This window comes from Malurus melanocephalus, unplaced genomic scaffold, assembly GCF_030028575.1.
Source record: "Malurus melanocephalus ecotype Western Australia unplaced genomic scaffold, MMel_1.1 scaffold_561, whole genome shotgun sequence".
Taxonomy (NCBI): Eukaryota; Metazoa; Chordata; class Aves; order Passeriformes; family Maluridae; genus Malurus; species Malurus melanocephalus.
The window spans coordinates 307,948-329,189 of NW_026623793.1; the positions used below are offsets into that span (position 1 = coordinate 307,948).

At 39.0% G+C, this 21,242-nt stretch overlaps 1 protein-coding gene across 1 annotated transcript in view; it reads left to right on the forward strand.

Annotated features, from left to right (window-relative positions):
- ANK2 (ankyrin 2) overlaps window positions 1-21,242 on the forward strand; it is a 175,550-nt gene that overhangs the window by 63,057 nt on the left and 91,251 nt on the right. The window contains exons 2-5 of the mRNA XM_057382272.1: window positions 446-547; window positions 7,506-7,604; window positions 8,109-8,207; window positions 20,814-20,912. Of these exons, the coding sequence (XP_057238255.1) occupies window positions 446-547; window positions 7,506-7,604; window positions 8,109-8,207; window positions 20,814-20,912 (399 nt within the window). The remainder of the gene's footprint in view (window positions 1-445; window positions 548-7,505; window positions 7,605-8,108; window positions 8,208-20,813; window positions 20,913-21,242) is intronic.

The following is a 21,242-nucleotide window of genomic DNA, read 5'->3' on the forward strand; positions in this document are numbered from 1 at the left end:
TAAAAATAATGTATAAAAATAACATATAAATATATAAATAACACACATAAAATACATAATATAGAAAATTATATATATAAACAAGGATCATATATGTAAAATTTCCTGAAAAACTATGTTTAGCAAGTTGATGCATTTATTTTTCTCTTGTTGACAATATCAGTTACTGTGATTTGTGGTTGATTTAAATTTTTTTTGTAGTTCTTGCTAAATATTGAATGTCAGCAATTATTGCTCTATTCTGCTCACTCTGACATGTCTGCAGTTCTTTTGTGCCATTATTGCCTAATTTAAATATGCTAATTAATGCAGATATAATGCAAAGTCAGTTATTTCACAGTTTTTTCTCCTGCAGCATAAAATATGGAAACCTTTCACTACTGATGAAGTTCTGCTCTTGTTTGAGCAGTAGCTAATTGGAGAATTTTTTTTCTTTTTCTTACAGTCTGACAGCAATGCAAGCTTTCTCCGAGCTGCCAGAGCTGGCAATTTGGACAAAGTAGTGGAATACCTGAAGAGTGGMATAGACATTAACACCTGTAATCAGGTAAGATATTTGAAGGACAGAAGTTTGCAAGAGTGAGTGGCAAGAAACCTGGGCACTACAGAAATACTATCTGTCTCTTTATCCCCCTGCACGTGGCGTGCTCAGCCCATGGATTTTCCTCAGCCATCCCACGTGAAGCACCTAATCCCTGTGAGCTCAGGTGTGGGTGTCTGAGGGTTCCCCTGCTATTTTTGTGAGATCTCAGGGGGTGTAAGCACTTGAGTGGGTGCAGTTGTAGCTGCCCGGATAATTTATGTCCAGGCAGATTAAAATCTTGTCACTCACCTGCATTGGCAGTGCACTTGTGGTTACTCTCAGGTGGCTAAAGRGGCTTTCACCTTGTTTCACAAAACTAAATGTGGTTTTATCCCTGCTCAATAACATCTATAACATAGGATAAAAGGTACTTAAATGTTGTGCTTAACATACTGTCTCCCCTTTCAGGAAAGTTATTACTGCTGTAAAAAGAGACTGTTAAAGTTTCACCATTGATGTGACTGTAATGTGATAGAATGTTTTGGCTTTGCTCTTTTGTAGGTCTGTCATATAAATCCAATTATTTTGGCTTCATAGCTTAGGGACCTGCATTTGCTACATTTATTTAAGTGACTAGAGCCATCAAATTTAATAAGACTCTAACTGTGACTTAAAATAAATGTGCAAATAAGTGTCTGCAACAGTTCTGAGAAGTGCCTTGCCTTTCTAGTGAAATCACTGGAGCTCCTTTGATGGGGARTTTGACAGCTCAGGCTTTATGGTGTCCAGCTTTCCCCTAAGCCTAAGCCAGATTTGATCAAWGTGACCACTAACTGGACAATGGCTATGCCATTTGGAAGCAAACCTGCAGAACTGTGGCCACTATTTATTTTGGGGGRAAAAAGAGTAAATGGAAGAATAAGAAATAAAGTAATCTAAAATATTTGGAGCCATCACCTCCCCTGCTGAAGTAAAACTGCAGATAATTAAAGCAGGCATGTGTCAAATGGAAGCTAGGGTACAGGAGTGAGAGCACATCTGTTGGCTGTGCCAAGGAATTTAATGATGAAGAGGATAAGAGCTGGGAGTTTTCATGTTCTGCTTATTGAAAATGTTCTTGTCTTACTGTCTAGAGAAAGTTTCCRTTAAAAGGCTTACTGTCAAGGAAAAACTTGCTGAGTTAAATGGGACATGACCTGGCAAACTTCAAGTTGCCCAGTTAGGAGTCAGTAAAGCTGGAGTCAAGTTCTTGTGTTCAAATAGATCCAACAAATTTTCTATCTTTATTATAAGCACCAGTATTAACAAAGAGATTCACTCCCAGGACAGAGCACAGTTAATATGTTAATTATTTAGGAACATTACAAGGTTTTTTCCAAGTGCTCTTATTCTCTTGCTGGCTATGAGAGGAATATGGTAGAGGTTGCTGCAGATTGATTTTCTGTGGAAAATGCTTCCCACCCGCAGCTTGTGACAAAGCTTCTCTTGCACTGTGTAGGTGAGATCAGAGCTTTCACCATGCACCGAGCACAACCAGGCACTTCACCTTCTTGCAGACTCCAATTCTGGTGCTGTATAAAATTGCTTACACAGATTTTTGGTAATTATGACCCTCAGTACCTCCACTAATTAAGCTGGTGTATTGTGAATTTTATTAGGAGTGGGAGCAGATTCCCTCTGCTAGAGGTCAGGGAATATTGARTAAGCCATGGCAGCTGCTACTGTGGCCTTCAAGTTATTCCTCCTTCTCCCCATCAGGGTTTCACAGGGGTGTCCATGTCATTGTATTCCAGCTGTCTAAGGGGAGAAGCAAACACAGTCTCTGCAAAATGCAGGGCTGTATTTTAAGAGTGAGATATCTCAATGCTCTTTTTAAAATGAAGCTTTGTGTGTGCAGTGTGTTTTTTCTCAGTATAATGCTATTTTTAGACTGGATCCCATCTGAGAAAACCATMCATAGTGTTAAGTATAAGCTTTCCTGAATGAAGAGAACACCAGGAGATTCTTTTTTCAGTTTCAATGTTTGTTTTTTTTTTTTCTCAGATCCTGAGTTTTCAGAGAGAGATGTCTTTATAGATAATCAAAGTATTTTTCAAATGTAAGTGTTGACAAAATATGATGGAGCTTAATGTTTTGGGGTATACTGAATACAGGAAGTAGTTACTAATAGAGTTATATAGTTAATAATTACATTTTACTTAAACATGCTTTGTTGAATGTTACCTTCATATCAAGTTCAATTATTATGGAATTACTTCCTTTAATCTGAATTCAAGCACTCTCATTTTTTCTTAAAATCATGAATCAATTCTGTTTATTTCTGGAGAGAGTTAGAAATGTCAGGGGATACAATTCCCCTGTTTTAAGAAGTGTTCCTTAAAAAAAAAAAATCCAATTCCCGGTACTTTATGGGTTAGATAACCAATAGTCATTGGAAATCTCTGATTCCTTTAAAGCTTTTCTTCCTATGCTACAAATGGAGTTTTTAGGAAGTAGTTATTATTTCTAGTTCATGTAGCAAGAGAAAACAACTTGTTTCTGCATCATGTTCAAAATGTTGATTAGCAAAACAAACTTAAATCTTACGCTGTGCAGCCCAAAGTTCCAGCAGGAATTAGACCCCAAAGTCTGACCATTCTAAGAGTTCATCAGCTGCCTGCTGAGTTTTGAAACTCCATTGGTGAGCCAAAGGCAACATACAGTAACATTTCTCCATCTTGTTTTTGGAGACCTGTCAGTTTTTTTCAGGGTGATGCAGTCACTGTCTTGGAAGGAAAAATTCCATGGGTTTTGGCATTTGCTTTGAAAAAGTCTTCTGCTTCCTCTGTGARGTCTAATGCCTTGAATAGAACAGGTTCAAGTATTAGGTAGTACTGAGGAGCCTGCAGCCCCAAGGCTTTTTAAATTTGTCAGTTTGGCTTTTGTTTTGTTGGCTTCCTTTTAATKCAATTTGTCTATTCCTTCAGTGACAGTGAGATAGAGCACAACTGTTAATTACTCTCTCCCTCCAAATGGAAAGGCACTGCCTCTCCCAGCAGTGACAGCTAGAGTCTGAAGGAGCACTGTAGCATAATGAGGTCGGCAGCATCACATTTGATGTCACTCAGTAGGTTAATTCATTTTCTTGAGTTCCTAGACTGTAAGGCAACACAAAAGAAGAATTTTCATAACATGGTAATAGTTTTCCTTTTTTTTTTTGTCAGGCGTTCACTTAATTTCTTTGTGATATTTTTAGGAAAAACTTCTATAAACCTTTCTGAAGGCCATGTCCAGCTCTCTAAYGTGCCCTTTCCCAAATCTTTCTTGAAATGAGGCTGACCACGTCTGCTTTTTACTTCCCCAAGAGGTCTTTTCAGAGGAGAGACTTTGCAGAGCCGCTGTTAAAGAGAGAAAAGAACTGGAGTTTAACAAAGATGATGATAGTGCTTTTCAGTTTGTCTCTGCTCGCAAATGGAGTTAGCACCACCATAAAGAGTTGSTCACAAAAGCTTTTTAATTTTCATTGTGCTTTTCAGTTACTGCTTTTCTATTGGGCTGTTGTCATAGAATTTTTTCCCACTTCCTTCAAACACTTTGTTTCCCCCATCTATACGTTTTTATGTTCTTTCTGATCCTCACTAAGTCTCACCAGCAGAAGGTGAGTCGAGCTTTCCAGGACTGCCAGGTTTTTGTCTATACCTGTCACTTAGAGGGAAGAGTGTAAAATCCCAGAGTGCTGACTTGGCTGATTTAAAATGTCCTTTGAACCACAGGTTGATCTGATGCTCTGCCAAGACATTGCTTTTCCATGGTGTCAGTTTGCTTTGGCACAATAGGGTTTGGTGGGAACAGGAGAAGCAGTTGGATCTGGGTGATGTCCCAGAAGGAGTAAATGGCACAGCAGGATCRATGCTGAACCAGGCAGTGATGAAAGAGCTTCCATTCCATGAGGTTCACTCAATGAGGTAACTGAATACAAAGGCAGAGGTAGCAGGGATTTCTCTGRGTGGTTTCCAGACAAGAGCAGTGACAGTGCCTATCTTACAGGAAAAACAGTGAGTGTCTTTGGACTGGCTTTAAAAAGGCTGTCATGGTCAGGATGTCCAAATAATCCCTGGACTTTTCCAGTGTGGTAAAAATACCTGGGGTRGCACAATAGGAAGTGCTGTGAGCACTCAGTGGTATGGGAACATGTTTGTAGCACTCCATGGGATACAAAGCATTGAYGTCTCTGCCTCAGTGGAACAGGAGAAAAAAATTTAAGGGAATCAGACACTGCAGGGAAACACTTGGAAACAAGAACCCACTTGGAAGGCTTAGTATTATGTTATTTTATGAGAGTTAAAATTACCAGGGAGCCTCCAAAAGAATGGCAGTTATGGCACGTGCAGGCTTTGTCCTTATGCTGCACAGTTTYGCTGAGCAGACAACTAATTTCACCCTCCCCAACTTTTTGGTAGGCATGGGGGAGAAAAAGGGACGTGTCAGAAACCTTTGTTGTTCTGAATTACAAAAATCCAGTTGACAGGAACGGAGGAGTTGCATTGATTAAATCTGAGATTCCATCATCAGAAGTAGCAGGGATCAGCCACGTAGGCTGGGAAATAATTGCAGCGTTGGTTCTGATTAGGGAGAAACAGAACAAAAGTTGCTTTAAGGCTTCAGTTGTGCTGGCCCTCAGCATTTAAAGTGCAGGGCTTGCTRCTGCTGCTGCTTACCCCAGCTTGCTTTATTTAAGGAATTATGGAATTTGAATGTCTRTAGTACTATTTTTATGCTAGAGTTTCTTCCTGTAAGCTTTTTACTGTACATCAGCTATGCACTTTGCTCATGTTTTAATGAACTAAAAAGAAGTTCTATGTTATAAAGAAAGTCACTTCATCTATGCAGTAATAACAGCTTTCATTTGCTTAATGTGGCATCAGCAGGTATGTGTCTCAGAGGCAGGAAWACAAGTATTTAAAGAGGTTAAACACTGCAACAGGCCTTTATTTCTCCCTATTTTGGCACACAGTAAACTAAACCAGAAGCTTATCCTCATCCTTGTGCATTCAGAGGCATTTATGGGCCATGATTTTTGCAGTTCTCTGCTGTTTGTGGATTTCAGTTTGTTCCCAAAGAGTGAGGAAGGTTAATAACATGTCACAGCAAAACATCARCTGTGTACACTGTGAGGAGGACAAGCTGCCCTTCATATTCCCATGGAAAGTGTTGATGACAGAATCTGCGAGATCAGATATGAGAACWGGTCTTTGTTCTTAAACACTGAGAAGAACACCGTGTGTTTCCCCACAAAATACTCTTTCAAAGCTTTCAGCCACTGTAGGTAATAATTATAGTTAGCTGATACTCAGCTGAKATTAAAAACCAGGAAAGATCAGAGCTTTCTGAAACGTGTTCAGCCTGCAAAATATTCCCTGACATGTACAGTATTCCTCATCTTGGTGATTATGCTCAACCTCACCTCCTATTTTTGGCTAAGGATTTGTCCTTGACCAGGGCATGGCACGACTGCTACCCCTAGATTCTGAAGCTCTTTAGTGAGAGTGTTCCTCTGGAATGAGAAAATTCTGGTTGCTGCTGCTTTTCCCACATAATGGGATTTAAAACCACGTTTCTCATTAACATTTTCTAACTATCATGCTGCAGAAGGGTGTTCCTCTGCTTTTGGCAGCCTGTGACTGTAGCTTTCCTTTAGTTCCTGTGTTTTTCTCTTAGTTCCACTTGAGAGTTTGACCACAAAATCTGCCTGTGCTGCTTACATGGATGTGGAATTAAAGTGAGTTAGTGCAGAAATGCATTTGGATTGCTGTGTCTGAAGCCATTGGACCCACTCCCATCAAATGCCTCCTGTGAAGTGCTAAGTGCTTTAAAATCCCACTGGGAATTACAGGCTTGAACTGCCTGTGTGAATGGATGAATAAAAGCCAGAAAGTTGCKTGTTTATTTCACAATTGAAATGACTCTGAACTGCTCAGAGACAAGGAAAGTGATAAAAATTACACAGTGCTGAATTGGCTGCTGTTTACTCAGATACCTGAGTATTGCTCCTGATGCCTGCAATATGGAAACCAGGACAATGCTGGAGGGAATGGCAGTATTTGTTGGTGTCACCTGCTTGATGTAGCATGAAAAATACCTTAGGATTGTGAAAAACATGTTGGCAATTCAGCTACAGTAGATGGCAATTTTATTTTTTCCCTTTGGGGGAATGGGGATACTAGGAAGAAGATCATCAAGTTTCCTTGGCAGGAATTTATATGAGATAAAGTRTCCTGTTCCTGTTTAATGGGGAAAGGATTTAAATCCTGACTTTATTAGGTTATTTTTTCAACAATCCTCTCTTTTRTTTAATTTTCTTTTCCTTTTTGACTGAGGTTGCAAAACTTCAACATTTAGTCAGGACTTGCTCATCAGACACGAGCAGAAGTACCAGATCAAGAATCAGTTTGAAAGCCAAAAGTGATCAACAACCATTTTGGCCTATTTTTGCTTTTGGGTTTCTATTTGATGCCAGTTATCCCTGAGGAGAGACCAGGGTTCAGGAGAGCTATGTCAGCACGGAATAACCCTGAGTGAATAGACATATCCTGTGTAAATTTAGCTAAGTCTTGTGATTTCTCAGTATTGATAAAATCTTAGCAGTGCTGGATAAAGTTACAGTAAAGTGAGGCAGAAATGCACTTAGCTTTGAAATACTGGGCTCCAYAAAGATGTCCAAGGTAGTGGTCTGTGAAAAGGGGAAGCTATTAAAAAGGAAGGAATCTTTTCTGGATACTCACAAAATACTGTTTGATGTATTTGTTGCTGTGAGAAAAATGTCATCGGAGAAGTTTGTTCCACAGAGCCTCAGCTTAAATAGCCAYGTCCAAAGTATCTGACTTATGCAGACAGTCAGCTAAGAGATGTAATGGTATTCCAGCTCCTAATCCTCTTCTYATCCCAGGGTGAGGTAGGAATGTGTATCTGATATTTGTAATGGATCTGGCCCTTGTGCTTACAGAATGGACTCAATGCTCTGCACCTGGCAGCCAAAGAAGGCCACGTGGGACTGGTACAGGAATTGTTGGAAAGAGGCTCGGCTGTGGATTCTGCCACTAAGGTAAATCATGCATGTGTCTAAGTTTATTCAATACTTGTGAGAAATACAGAAAAAAAMCCCCAAAAGTACAGAATAAGAGAATAATAAAAATAGCACCATTGATATTTGAACTGTAATTTCGGTTACGGCCTGTGAGTTTTGCTTGCTGAAGCTCACTGCAATTAAATGAAGAGGTAAACATAATTTGTACTATAAAATAGAGGAAGCGTTAGAAGTTTTTAACAGTGCTAGATTTTCCTTATTTTCAGTGACAGGCCCTTTTTATTCTGAGCAGAATTAGTATAGTTCCAAGTAGTAGGTTTTTCAGTTCTGTGAGAATCGATATTGACTTTGTCATACCCAGAGTCTTTTCACTCATGGGCACAATGGAAAAAGCACTTGTGGGATAAGTTGTTTTTCCTTCAGCTTTTCCACAGGCAGGCACAAGCACATGAATGCTATAAAATTGAAATGATTCCTGAAAAGGGATAATAATAACTTCCATTTTCCCTCTCCATCTAACAGAAAGGGAACACAGCCCTGCACATTGCATCCTTAGCAGGACAAGCTGAAGTTGTCAAAGTTCTGGTGAAGGAAGGAGCCAATATTAATGCACAATCTCAGGTATGATGCTGTTTCCCCTTCTCACTTCTAAAAGTTATTGAGTGAGGTTTTGTATGATGGATCTGAGATATCAGACACTGCTTCTAAACATCCAAGCCTGACAAATCAAGCAAATTGAGACATCACTGGTAAGTAAAATCAAAGTACTGAATTGAAGTCATTATATGCTCATTGTGTGATACAGGATCTCATGTTGTTGGTGATTGAAAAATTTCTGAAACAATTTATTGAAGCATACTAGRAATTCTTAAAATATTTCAAAGTGTTTAAGTATTGTATTTTGGTGGAATTTGATGAGCAGTGATGAAGAAGATAATTTCTTAAGGGTTTGATTTGTACAATTGYTTTTTATGGTTATTTTTGGCTAAAAATTTGCAGGTAACTTACTCCAGGCTTCCAAACTCCTTCTTTACGTGATCAGAAAGAATTTCAATCAAAAGTTTGCCATGCCCATTTGAATTGGGGGAAAATCACCTTGTTCTGGCAGGGAAACCAACTGTGAAAACTTCCCTCTTATTTCCACTGACATGACTCTTGTCTGCTCTYCTAAAACATACCAGAGAACAGGGAGATGTCCCCTACCTGTAATTTCCTTTGTTTAGGATTAAGAACAACTTATCAGATAAATAATTTGATTAATGTTTGTAAATGCTGCCTCTACTAGAGCAACTGTAGATATAAAGAGCTGAATGGGTGGTGTAGATGATAAAGAAACTGCATCTTTCTGAAGCACCTGGCAGTGATATCCTCAAAAAAATTTAAATTTTTCTAGCACTAGCTCCACACCTTGCTTGCCCAGACCTGGAAACATCAAACCTGCTGTTGTTTGATGTTACAAATTCACCACGGACAGGGTGAAGTAAGTAGAGAGCAGGAGATGTACAAACAGCTTTGAAAAATGAATAGGTKTATCTGTACCTTCAGCACATTTTATGACAAGAGAAAGAAATTGGCAAGAACTTTAACCTGAGTCCAAGATTTTAAAAATATTTTCCTTATTAAGCTTTTTGTCCCAAAATGAGTGAAGAGCTCTGTCAGGATGGCTGATGGACAGTTGCTCCCCATGCTCTATTCCCAATAAAGAAAAGAAATGTAATTCCTTAGTTCAAAAATTTGGCAACCTCCTTTCAAAATGAGCAAACTGGATGATTACTTCATAAATTTTCATCAGCCTTTTCATGTGTTTTAGAAGATAAAAAGTCTTTAATGTTCTGGGCATGGTAAGAGAAATAATGGTAAAAAATAATACTTTCATGAAGCATTGTTCCTTGAAAAGTCTTCATAAAAGCTTTTCCTTATGCTGAAAAATTGAATGAGGTTTTCTGAATTTAAAAAGGCAAATCCAGTTAGAATTGGAAAATGTTTTCACAGGTATTACTTTGTATTGKATTCTAGTTTTAAACACATTAATTGTTAGCACTGGATGCTTTGTGTAGTGTACACAGAGCTGTTAAGAGGCATTTGCTACTTGATTTAAWTGAGTTAATCTGGTGGAGGACATTTTCCCCATTACTGCTCACTGGTTGCCTCCAGGCAGGATGGATTGGAAGTGCTGGGATACAGATGTCCTGCATTTGTGTCTTAATTAAACAAGTCCTGTTGGCTTAACTGGGAGTGTGAGTCCTCAATGTGGTGTCATCCAGCTTTGGAGCCTTGGGGTTGTGTATTTCTGGCCTTCTGTGCTTTTCCAAAAGAGATGGTTAACATGGATAATAGCTGCTTCAGGCAGGAGATATTCAGAGGTTCTTGCTGCTACTGCCAAAGGAGACATTCCAGTGGAAGGTGTCCCTTAATTATAAAGTAATTTTTTTATTCTCCATGAATGAAATGAAGATGATGAATGTAGCCTTCTTGCTCAAGGTTGCATTGACATGTCAAAAATCACAYGTCATAGAAAATAAATGTTAGAGAGAAGAAACCAGAAACTCYAAAATTAATAAAGAATAAGCTTGATTTATGATAACTGATGAAGAAGGGTTCAAGCATRCCTAACTACAACTGGTCAAAAAAGGAAAATATGAAATTATGTAGAAAAAGGGAGAGAGAATGACTGAACAGAATGTGCTAGAGTACTCAGATACTAGGGTTTTTTTTGTCTAGAAACATGTCACTAATGAAAAAAAAAGGAGAAAAAAAAATCCTGTCAGGAAAAAGCTTAATTGAGAAGGTGAGAAATGAACAAAAATACAGATTAAAGGTACAATGGAATATAAATGTGAGAAGTTATAACTGAAATGCCTGACTTCTCTGTCTTGTATTTTCCCTCAATTCAGTTTTTAAAAATAGATGCCATAGTGTTACCCTTAAATTTTGTAGGAGCAGTTGTTGCTGTTGAGGGTGTACTGCATTTTCTCCTTGGTATCTCTGTTATTTCACACTTTATTTTTTTTAGGCCCCTGTGAAATGCCATGTGCTGGTAGTGATTTAGCACCAGGAGAGTTACTCTGGTTTCTCCATCGCTTCCTCTTTACAGAGCTCAGTGTCTGTAAAAACCATTCTCATTTCTAGTGATGACAATTTCCCATAGTGACAAAATTTCTTCTCTGATGGTGAACTGGTAGATAAAGGAGTAGTTGCAACTCCAGCTTGTTGAGTTTATTGYTTTTTCTTTAATTTTTTCCATTAAATTACATAAAAACACTGGCCTTCGTCACAAGTTATAAGCAATGACATCTGAAACACCACACTCATTTTCCAGTTCCTTGCAACAGCAAAATAACAGAATTATCTCAGAAAATGCTATTAAACCCACTGTAACCACTGGGATTACAAACCCCATCTGTGCTGAGGCTGTTAAGCATTCTGGGCTCTGATTTTATAGATTTTGAGTTTCTATTAGATTACTTTGCTTTGCCCTTCAGTTTCATGTTGGCCTCCAGAGCTGTTATTTTGTTCATCTTCCTCTTTTAAAAAGTCTGTTCCTTTTGAGCTAACATGTCATCAGTGCTATTTTTAGGAGAGTAATTTCTATTTTGATACAAAGCTTAATTGCACAGTGATTGCTAATTGAGTGACTCCACTTCCAGTTGCATGTGTGTGGTTTGAGAACTCACATCTTCCTGAAGTTTCAGGCAAAAACTGGATGAAGGCACACCCAGCATAGCCAAAGATCTCTAAGTTGCTGCTCTTTTTTTTGGCATACCTCCACCTAGAACTGCACAAGTGTGTATTTTTTTGGCTCAGTTAGAAGTGCCTTTTGCTACAAATATTAAACAGTAAATATATTTATATAATGAGCATCTATAAACCCTTTACTTGGTTGACTCTACTCATAGTTCAGTGAGCAGATCTAGACAGGCATCATCAAGTGAGTATTTGATTTCTGCAATTTCTCGTCTTGATTTGACCATGATTTTGGTCCAGTGTAGATCTGATTGTGCTGCAGTTGTTGATAATCCAGTGATGGTACAAACCAGAATGCAAAGTGGGTAACAGATCTGCTGGGGTGTTCCAGGCTGTTCCTTTGAGATTTGTCTTCCTTGCAGAACAGATCATGGTCTGTCCCATGGATTGATGTCACTTTCTGTGCTGTGTATTCGCTTGCAGGGGTGATCCTCTGATTTCACTGGGAAATTCAGGCCAAGTCTTCAGGGAGCATAGGAATGTTCCATCAGGGAGACCCATGGAAGTGGAATTGGCCACTCACTTCTCTCACATCCCACACATGTCCCCATCACACACTTTCACTGAGCCTGGTGTTATCCTTCTTCCACAGCTGGATCATCTCTACCCCAAACCTATTCTTGTGGGGTTGCTTGTGCGTTGGAAAAATACTTATTTTTTGTGCTCTTCCTCCCAATGAGATCTACATTTTTGACCCATTATGAATTCTTATGTGATTTCTGGGTTTTTTTTCCAGGTGGAGGAACTAGCACCACATTTAGTCAATCCAACCCTTTCCTTTGATAAGTTACTGTTTCCCTGTTACTTTACTTTCTCTCTAAGTCACACTTGACCATCTGGCTCATGTACAGGCATCATGATAACTGGAAGTCAGCCTTCCAAATGTGCTGATAGCCTGACTGCAGTAATCCTGATAACTGAGTCTACCTGTACACTGTCCCTGCAGCAATGATGCTGGGCTGTCATGACCATACCTTCCTTGAGGAATGGGTCCATCCTGACATTGCTCTGTTCCAGACAAGGTCAGGAAAAACCTCATGTGGAGAGTTGCACCTCCTAGGATGAGGCGCTTTGACAAATGCCAAGTGATTGAGGTACCAAGCTGAGGCAAAATGAGGACATAGAGTCTGYTCCTGTTTGGGAATTGTAAGTGAACTGTCATACCCTGGTGTCACCTAAGAAAGAAGTGATTCCCTCCAATTTTAATATTCCTGCCGCTGAGTTTGAAAGGAATGCGTTCCCCATTAGTGCAGGTTATGTTTTGGCCACTGCTTTGTTTAGAGGGCCTCACAAAAGGAGGAGCTACCTTTTAATCATCAGATTATTTAAAGTGACCCAGATACRGAGAGCAAGGATTAGATAAATCAGTCCTCCCCCAAGCTGATTTTGTTATTTAAAAGCCCTCCGGTTTCCCTTCCTCAACATCCTGCTCTAAGCGCATTGGGAACACATTAGCCAAGAAATATTTTTGCTTAAATTTGCCCCTGCTATGGTCCACACTTCCTAGGCCAACACACAGGAGATGCTCTTGTGGCTGCTCAAGCATTCTTTTCCAGMCTTCTCATCAGATTGAAGCAGTCCTGAGAATAGCACATTTCCAACCCCACTGTGTGTTCCCAAAAAGGAGCAAGAAGAGCTTGTAACATCCCCACTCCGTGTTACCACAAAGGCAAAAGGAGGATTTAGGTGGTTCTCAGAGAAGTGATCAGCTTGTCTCWCTCAGGATGCCCTGGGATTTGCTTTACCAGGGATTGCTCTCGCTGTGGTTTGCAAGGATAATCTAACCTTTGGAATGGAGCACATTTGTGACTCCATTATGACAAAAGGTTTTAACTCCACCAACTGGGCTTTCTGCTTTTATAGTGATATATTTAGAGAAGCAGATTTTTAGCTGCTTTGTATCAAGAAGAGTCATTTAGCTGCAGTTTGTCATTGCTAATGTAATAAAGGGTCAGGCCCATTATTTGTTCACTGGAGGGAAAAAAAAAGAAAGAAAAACCTTCTGGAGGATTATATGGATTTTGAGAGATGTAAACCACAGCAATACATTAAGAAGAATGAAAAAACCCAAATATCTCAATCAACAAAAACTAAAAAAAMCCTGAAAATATGTGTTGTATATGTCTTAATCCATTCTTTGAATTTACTGTAAAAGTTCTACAGAAGGACAAAYGGTCAGATTGAAAGATTCTAATTGAAACAAAAAGTGGTTTTTTTAGTTGATAATACATGTTCTTAAAATATATAGCTTTAGGAGGCTGCAAGAACTCAGCATCCCAGTTGGAAGGGTAAGGGCTCACCAGACCAACAYACCATATTTCTCTCCTGCTGTGATGACGCAGTGGTGCCTATGAGAAGCAGGAAGTGCAAATGTTAGCCATGTATATTTATGAGCRTAGGGATGGCTGAGCCACAACCAAATAAATAGAAACATTTTATTTTTAGTTTTAACACAATATTGTCTTCCTTCCAGACCTGAGCCACACAAAATCAATGGGTGTTTTCAGGACTGCTTTTTCCTTACCATGGCAAACTCCAAATGCAGTTTTGGATGAGTGCCCAGATTCAAACCTGAGATTCTTCCCTGACTAAGCCTTTGGGCCCTCACCTATGCCGACTATCAAGGTGCTGTTTTCTTGTGCATGACCAATCTGTTCTCTTCCCATTATTCTCCATCAGCTCCATTTCTATTACGGGCTCCCTTGGTGTAAAAATGCCATTTCCAGAGCATGGAAYATCTTGATTTCTGCCTGGCTTTGTTTCAGTCCCTGGTATTACTTGTCCTTGAGGGAAAAGTTGTGACATTTGAGGCTGCTGAAATAGTGTATTTGTGCTCTTTAAATTCAGGATCTGAGCTCGGAAGTGACTTCAGCTCCCACTTCCCAAGAGAGGGGCCTTGCAGTAGAGAGGCAGCAGGTGTCATATTCATATACATAGTGCTGCACTTGGAGTCCTKGGTGATCTCTCATGAATGAACTTGCCAAGTTTATCACAGCCCAGACAGCATCATTTATCCATAGGCTTTGTCATTATTGCCATGGAGTRAGTATAGAGTGACAAACACTATTTATATGCTACTAGGGAATTAGTGGGACAGCTGAAGGGGTGCTGTTTTCAATGCAGGCTTCTCTGTTGCTACATTAAAAAATATATATTGCAAATTAGTTTATAATCCATTGTCTCAAACAAATATTGCAAATTAGTTTATAATCCATTGTCTCAAACAAGTAAGTACTCTTTTTTTTTTTTTTTTTTTTTTTTTTTTTTTTTTTTAAACTTTGGATCAGTTTAGGGACCAGCATTCCTAAATCCAGGAATTCTCCTCTTGTTTTAAAGTGATTTTCTCATCTTGAACCCATGGGACTGTGTAGGCCTCAGCATCTGCCATATATAATGGATGTAAGAATTGTCACCTAAATGCCTGGCTGACACTTGCTGGAGGATTTTGSACCAGGGCAGAATAGAGAAGCTTGCTTTCCCCTTAGTGATGTGCTGCTTTACATTCATCATYTCTATATGCACAAATACTTGCATCTGATCTCTCTGTCATCCTWTCTAGCACTTTCCAGTGTTTTTCTCTTTGTTAGAAAAGGAAATGATAGCCCAGACAAGTGAATAAATACTAATGTACTGCTCTCTTGGAGGCATGGAGGAAAGATTCTGCTCAGCAAAGACATCWTACTTTCATCAGAAATCCACAGTATTTCATCTGGTTGTGGATATATCTAAAAGGTGTTTTTTCTGAATATCTCTCTCTCATCACGTGATTTGAATATTCCTAATCTTTCTTCAGAGTAGCCCACTTTCTACAGACCGTGTGGCAAAGTGAGATTCCTTAGGCACCTTAAAATTATAGGAATTTCCTTTTATCTTATCCCTTTATCTTATACCCTTATCTTCTCAAATTTCACAGTTGCTATTAGATGGAATGTWAATATAGATGTCATAGTTCAATTATTTTTGTGATTTTTTAAAATGAAAACAAGCACGGATTATCTGTTTCATGGCAAATATATTTTAATGGAAACAAAATATGAAAGTGAATTGTTGAAGTTACTACTACATTAAAATCCTGGATTTTGATGTAAGCTAAGAGCAACARAAAAGACACTTTTAAAAATTACCATAGGTACCTTGATCTATCCTTAATTCACCCTTTTACACAGAGAATCTCTCCTGCTCTGATAAAATCCTCTTATGAAGCATTTATTTATAGACTGGCTGAAAATAATGCTCTGAGCATAATGCACTGAGCAAAGTTCCCAGAACTGTGATATTGATGGTTCTATCAAGATGTGTTCTTTGAATTTAGCTTGCAGATTGCATTTAGTTGTCACTCTCATATTTCATTGRTTACAATTAGTTTATTGCTTGGATTGTTTGAGGATTTTTCACTGAGTCACAGAAGGAACAGATTCTGGGTTTTTGAGTATTTCCCATGGTGGAGATGCCACACCCTCTGTGGGTAACCTGTGCCAGTGCTTGGTCCCCCTCACAGTAAAAAAAGTGTTTCCTGATGTTCAGTTTGTGCTCCCTACCTTTGGTCTTTTCCTTCCCTGCATAGCATTATCCTGTGACAGAGAATAACCTTTGCTGGAGTTATTTCCTCTCCTGCAGAGATTCCTGGCAACTGGGATAAAAAAAAAAACAGTGAGAGCAGGTAGAACTGTTGAGGTGAAGGTTTACACTGATATCTGAGGAAGATTGGGAAAAGAGGAAGGTGAATTGTCTGYTGCTGAATAAAGATTTAGATCAGGAACTTACTGTTCTTGTTGAAGTTGTGCAATATTCTGAAGAACAGAAAAAGCCCTGAAACAGTTCTTGAACTTGAAGGCCCCCAAATGATCATAATCTTACTGCATAAAATAGGATTTTAGCACATGACCATGAATCACACAGATTTTCTGATGTGTGTGAGCTGTTTGATGAATAATCTAAGCTTGTCTCTTTCTTGTCTCATCCTTTGTGTCAGAATCTGTTCTTATTGAGTAAAACTAAGCAGAAATAAGCACTTGTATGCAAACCATTGCAGGAGRTGCCAGTTTTCTTGTCTTTCCTGGTAATCTCTGTCAAGCAGTAGAGTCTTGAATAGTTCCTGGAGGCCTAAAAAATAAAATTGGTATGTTCTTCTGGGTTGATGTTAACTATTTAGTCAAAGGATCTGTTGCTAACTGTTATGAATCCTCTTCAAATAGGGAAAATGAAGGGATTCTATATCTCTTTTTTTTTTTCTCTTTTGCTTATCAGGATAAAAAAAGGACAGATATTCATGTGTTTGTGTATATTTATATATATATATATAGATATGTGTTTATAAGGTATATGTGCACTGAAGTCCACTGCTAACAATTCAGTTCTGCAAAGAAGAACCTTGGTTCCATGAAAGCCTGCCATGAAATCAACCTCTACCAAGCTATGGAACTGCATGGTTTTCTCAATACTCCAAAAATCCCTCTGCTTCTTCAGCCTGTGTTCTTTATTAAGGCTCAGGCACAATTTAACGATACAAATTCTGAGTCATATATAGACTTGCCAATTTGCATTAATAGCTTGAAGAATCATTGAGAGCTACTCATTTTCTCCAATTAGACAGTAAATCAGTGAATGTAGTRGAAAGAATGGAATATGAAATATACTCTGTGTAGTGATAATTTATCATTCTGACTTTATGTTATAGCAATAAACATCTTGCAATGCACATTTGTAGGGTAATGAAATTGGAGTATTCTGTCCTCACCACAAATACTCTGATGAAACCATTGTTTGGAAATGAATGTTATATATCATTACACAATTAATTTTGATTTTTCAGATGATGCACCAAATCTAAACATACAGACATAACATGATTACACAGCTGGGCTTTACAAGAAAGAAAAATATAGTGCATTTCTCTTTTTCCAGGACACAGGTGGTATTCTTCCTCTAATTCTGGACAGTGTGGAATCATGAACTGAAGGGAAATTTATTGAAATAAAAAGTGCCCAGAACTGGCCTGATAAACTTGCTGAGTGCCTTTCCACGTGCTAAGGTCTGTCTCCCTTGCACTATGGCCCTGGAGAATAATTTCCCRGTATGCCATGGATGCAGTAGAAGACACTTTGAGACAGTGAAATAAATGTCAAGGGAAAACATGTTTTCTCTAATTTGGGGACATACGGGATTTTGAGTTTGGAAATATCTCTGGAAGCAGAGCAGAGAACTCAAATATTGGTGTATAGCCCTTGCCAGCTAAAAGATGAGAAACTGAGAGGGGGATTTTAGATTAACAAAAGGACGGGAAATGAAGGGAAAGATCTGCTTTTATGTGGGCATTTGAATTCAGCTGAAGGACTGGCTGAGAGAGAGAAACTCWCTGTGGAGGAGACAGACAGACCCATCACAGAAACCATGTGGGGTGGGAGGAGAATGGAACACTGGGGTCCAGTGGCCAGGGGAGAAGGAAGAGCTCCAGCAGGGCTAGAACATAATCCCACTGGGCACAGCTCTGCTGAGGAGAGCAGGCATATTRGGAATCCTAAAATAGGACTTTCCTGGCCAAGGGCCAGGGTTATTGCAGTTGGGGACACTGCAATTAGAAGCTCTGAAACCAGAGCTTCACTGAAAGCAGACTGAGAGAGCAGACTTCTCCCTGCCAGGCAGACAAAATCAGGCTTGACCTTGCCAGGGGGAGAAATTCAGGGGAATCTTTTCCAGCGTGTCTGGTAAAGGCGGTTTTGCATCTACATCTTAACATGTTGTAATTCCCTAAATGAGACAGACTTCAACAAAATATATACAGCAGTTTTAGACTACATAAAGCCTGAAGGAAAGCAAAGAAACTTATGATTTTATGTGTAAGAATTTTCTTTCCCCTAATTACTGTAGTTTCAGGTGTGATTATAGCACAGATATGACASAATGGGCTCTCTTCTGGACCTCTGTGTAGAAAAACATTTCGTTTTTCTTGGTATTAAAAGGTCACAAAGTCATGTATGCATTGTTTATAGTCTCCTAATCCAGGATTTATTGTCCTAGTTCTGTTCCAGAACCAKGGACTTGAGTTGATTAAAAAAATTAGATTCTTCAAAGCTTTTAAGCAAATTGATTTACTGTGCCTTGAAAATTGTCATATTCACCCAATTTAAYGTGTGTGATCTTTGTAATATTCTGAGCTAGAAGGATTGTACACATGGTAGGTATTACSTTTGAAAGATTAGACTTTACCGTTAAAATGCTTATGAGGTGAGTGGAAAATTACTGTTTGTTATCCCTTGTAGTTTGCCTCATTGGTTCTTTCCGGAATGGGAAGGAGAGCTGGAACAGTGAGCCAGCTCGGTTACCTGCAGCTTTCTCTGTGCTGTTCCCTGCAGCTGCAATGGAATAGAGCCCAGAGTCTTCCTAATGCCCTCTGCCAGCTCATGCCTCTGCCTGGCAATCCCCTGCACCTTCCCAGTTATTTGGTGAACAGCATTCCTTCATTTGATGTTGTGGTGGGATCTCTTATCTCCCCCTCCCAGCTAAAGGGAGCAGTCAGGAGCCCAGAGGTGCTGAGTCCCCAGCTCCTGCTCCAGGGAGACATGGGAGAGGCTGGCTCTGTGCTTCCAGTTTGCTGCCTGGTTTTAGCAGTGATTTGGGAGGAGGAAAGCTGCCCCTCAGCCTGACCTTATTGTTAAGAGGCTTTTCTTGATGTCTAACCTGAATTTTCCCTCCAGTGGCCTTGTAAACTCTGGTGGTTTTTTTCAGTCATCATGATCACGCAGAACAGATCTTTACCTTCCCCTTTAAAGACTGTTTTCCTTCACTTTGCCCTTTCCAGCCAGAACACCACTGTTTATTAGCCTTTTCTCAAATAAAGCTTGCTTCCCTGAGGAGATACATTTTTATGCCAGTGGAAGGATTGTCTTTATTACAGCAGAATGAGCTCCTTGACCAGTGAYCCTTTGGAAGACTTCTGTGACCTTCAGGCCTTTTCTGCAGAATTTTTCTCTAACTTGTCATTCCCTGTGTGCATAATTTATTTTTCCTGCAGTAGTGGAAAAACTTGTATTTGTTCATACTAAATTATCTTTCCAGCTCTCTTTTCCATGGTTTCAAATTATGATCCTGTGGTGTGGCAGACTAGCAGACTATGTTGGTCATGCTTTCTGTGACTGATAATGAGAATCTGATAAATAAGAATTTAAATTCYGTGTTCCAAGATTGTTAATRGGAAWGCCAGAATATTATGCAAAGCATTRGAAGACTTGCTACAACATATATGAYAGAWATCCAAYATATATGACACCCACGACATAAATTATTTTTATTGCCTGAGCAGTCTTCTGCATTTGTGGACACAGAGGGGGGTTATAGASACATCAGTTCTACAATCTCTGTATTTTCTAATGACTGAAAAATGAGCTTTCATTTCATTAGGAAATCATTGGAATRTTTCCACTGCAGGTTTCCTAGAAAGATAATATTGTCTTCTCTCAAACAAGGTTTTTAGTTATCACAGTACTTGTATTAATTTTGATTGTTTGTGTGCATGCAYGACCCTGTTATTCATTGTGACAGCATAAAAGATAATAAAAAACCAAATAAATTGCATGTTTGTAGTCTGGTTTATGTCTTTGTTTTCTAATTAAAAGTGACATTTCAAGCAAGAAATGTAGTTGATTATGTCCTCTTATATGGTAATCTAGAAAATATTGTAAAATTTTCTAAGCTATTTTAAGAAATCCTGGAAACTCTTAAAAGTAAAGTATTTATCAGGTAGACATCTCACCTCCATGCCTTTCTTTCATCAGGATTTTGTTGGTAATTAATTACAATTGTTCACATTAAAATACCTAAATGTGATGAAAGAACTTGCATTTCTAATGTAGGTTGATTGACTTAGAATAATATTTTTTATTACTGTTGTATCCAGAGCAAATTATTTGAATAAATTTAGGTCATTTGAATGTATGTTTTAAATTAAATCATAGCTGAACCTGCTGTATGGTCAGAAATGCATTTGTTTCTTTGCAAGGCTGAGTTCCTTTATGCTGGATGATTTGCAATGTTTTATGTATTGCGAAATTCTATGTAGCAAGTTAAGCCTTTGCCATCTCTACTGAGCTTGTCAGAAGGTATGGACTTCATGGTCTCCAGGGGATGACGTCTTTGGTTAAGTAAATGTAATAAACCARGGAAACTCCTGCTTTCCTGTCAGCTTTCATAAAACTTTATTGCCAGCTTTACATCCCTGAGCACTATAGCAAGGAATAGCTGTATTAATAATTAGTGTGTCTATTGCTTCCTTAAAAWATGTCAGAAGGAAAGGAGTATGAAAGCATGGAGAGTTCTGTGGGTTTAAATGGCATTGAACATGACTGTATTAAGTGAAAAATACAAGGTTGTTCTTCTTAGGTTCAGTTACTAAAACACAAATGCATTTTTAGCTGTGTGTTTATTTGTGATTCATTATTGGTACATATCCTTTCCACATGACATTGTTTTCTCCTGTGTTCTTCCCAGAATGGCTTTACTCCCTTGTACATGGCAGCTCAAGAGAACCACATTGAGGTGGTCAAATATCTCCTGGAGAATGGAGCCAACCAAAGCACAGCTACTGAGGTGAGGGGGTTTCCTCTTTTTTAATTTTTTTTGCCTTTGTGTCACTTGAAGTCAGGACAGTGTGGGCTGTGTCCACAGGGCTTGGCTGTGTCAATTGGTATCAACAGGTAGTTGTTAACAACAAACTTCCTTTTAGAATCACAGAGTGGTTTAGGTTGGAAAGGACCTCTAACATCAYTGAGTCCAAGCATTAACCCAGCATCTGGGTCTTGGGATTTTAGTTGACTTCAGAAGTGATGAGGCTCTGTGGTGCTGGGCTGGGTTCACAGAACCATTCAGGAAAAGTCACCTACTCCAGCCTCCTGCTGCTCTTCCCCTAAGTTACACTGA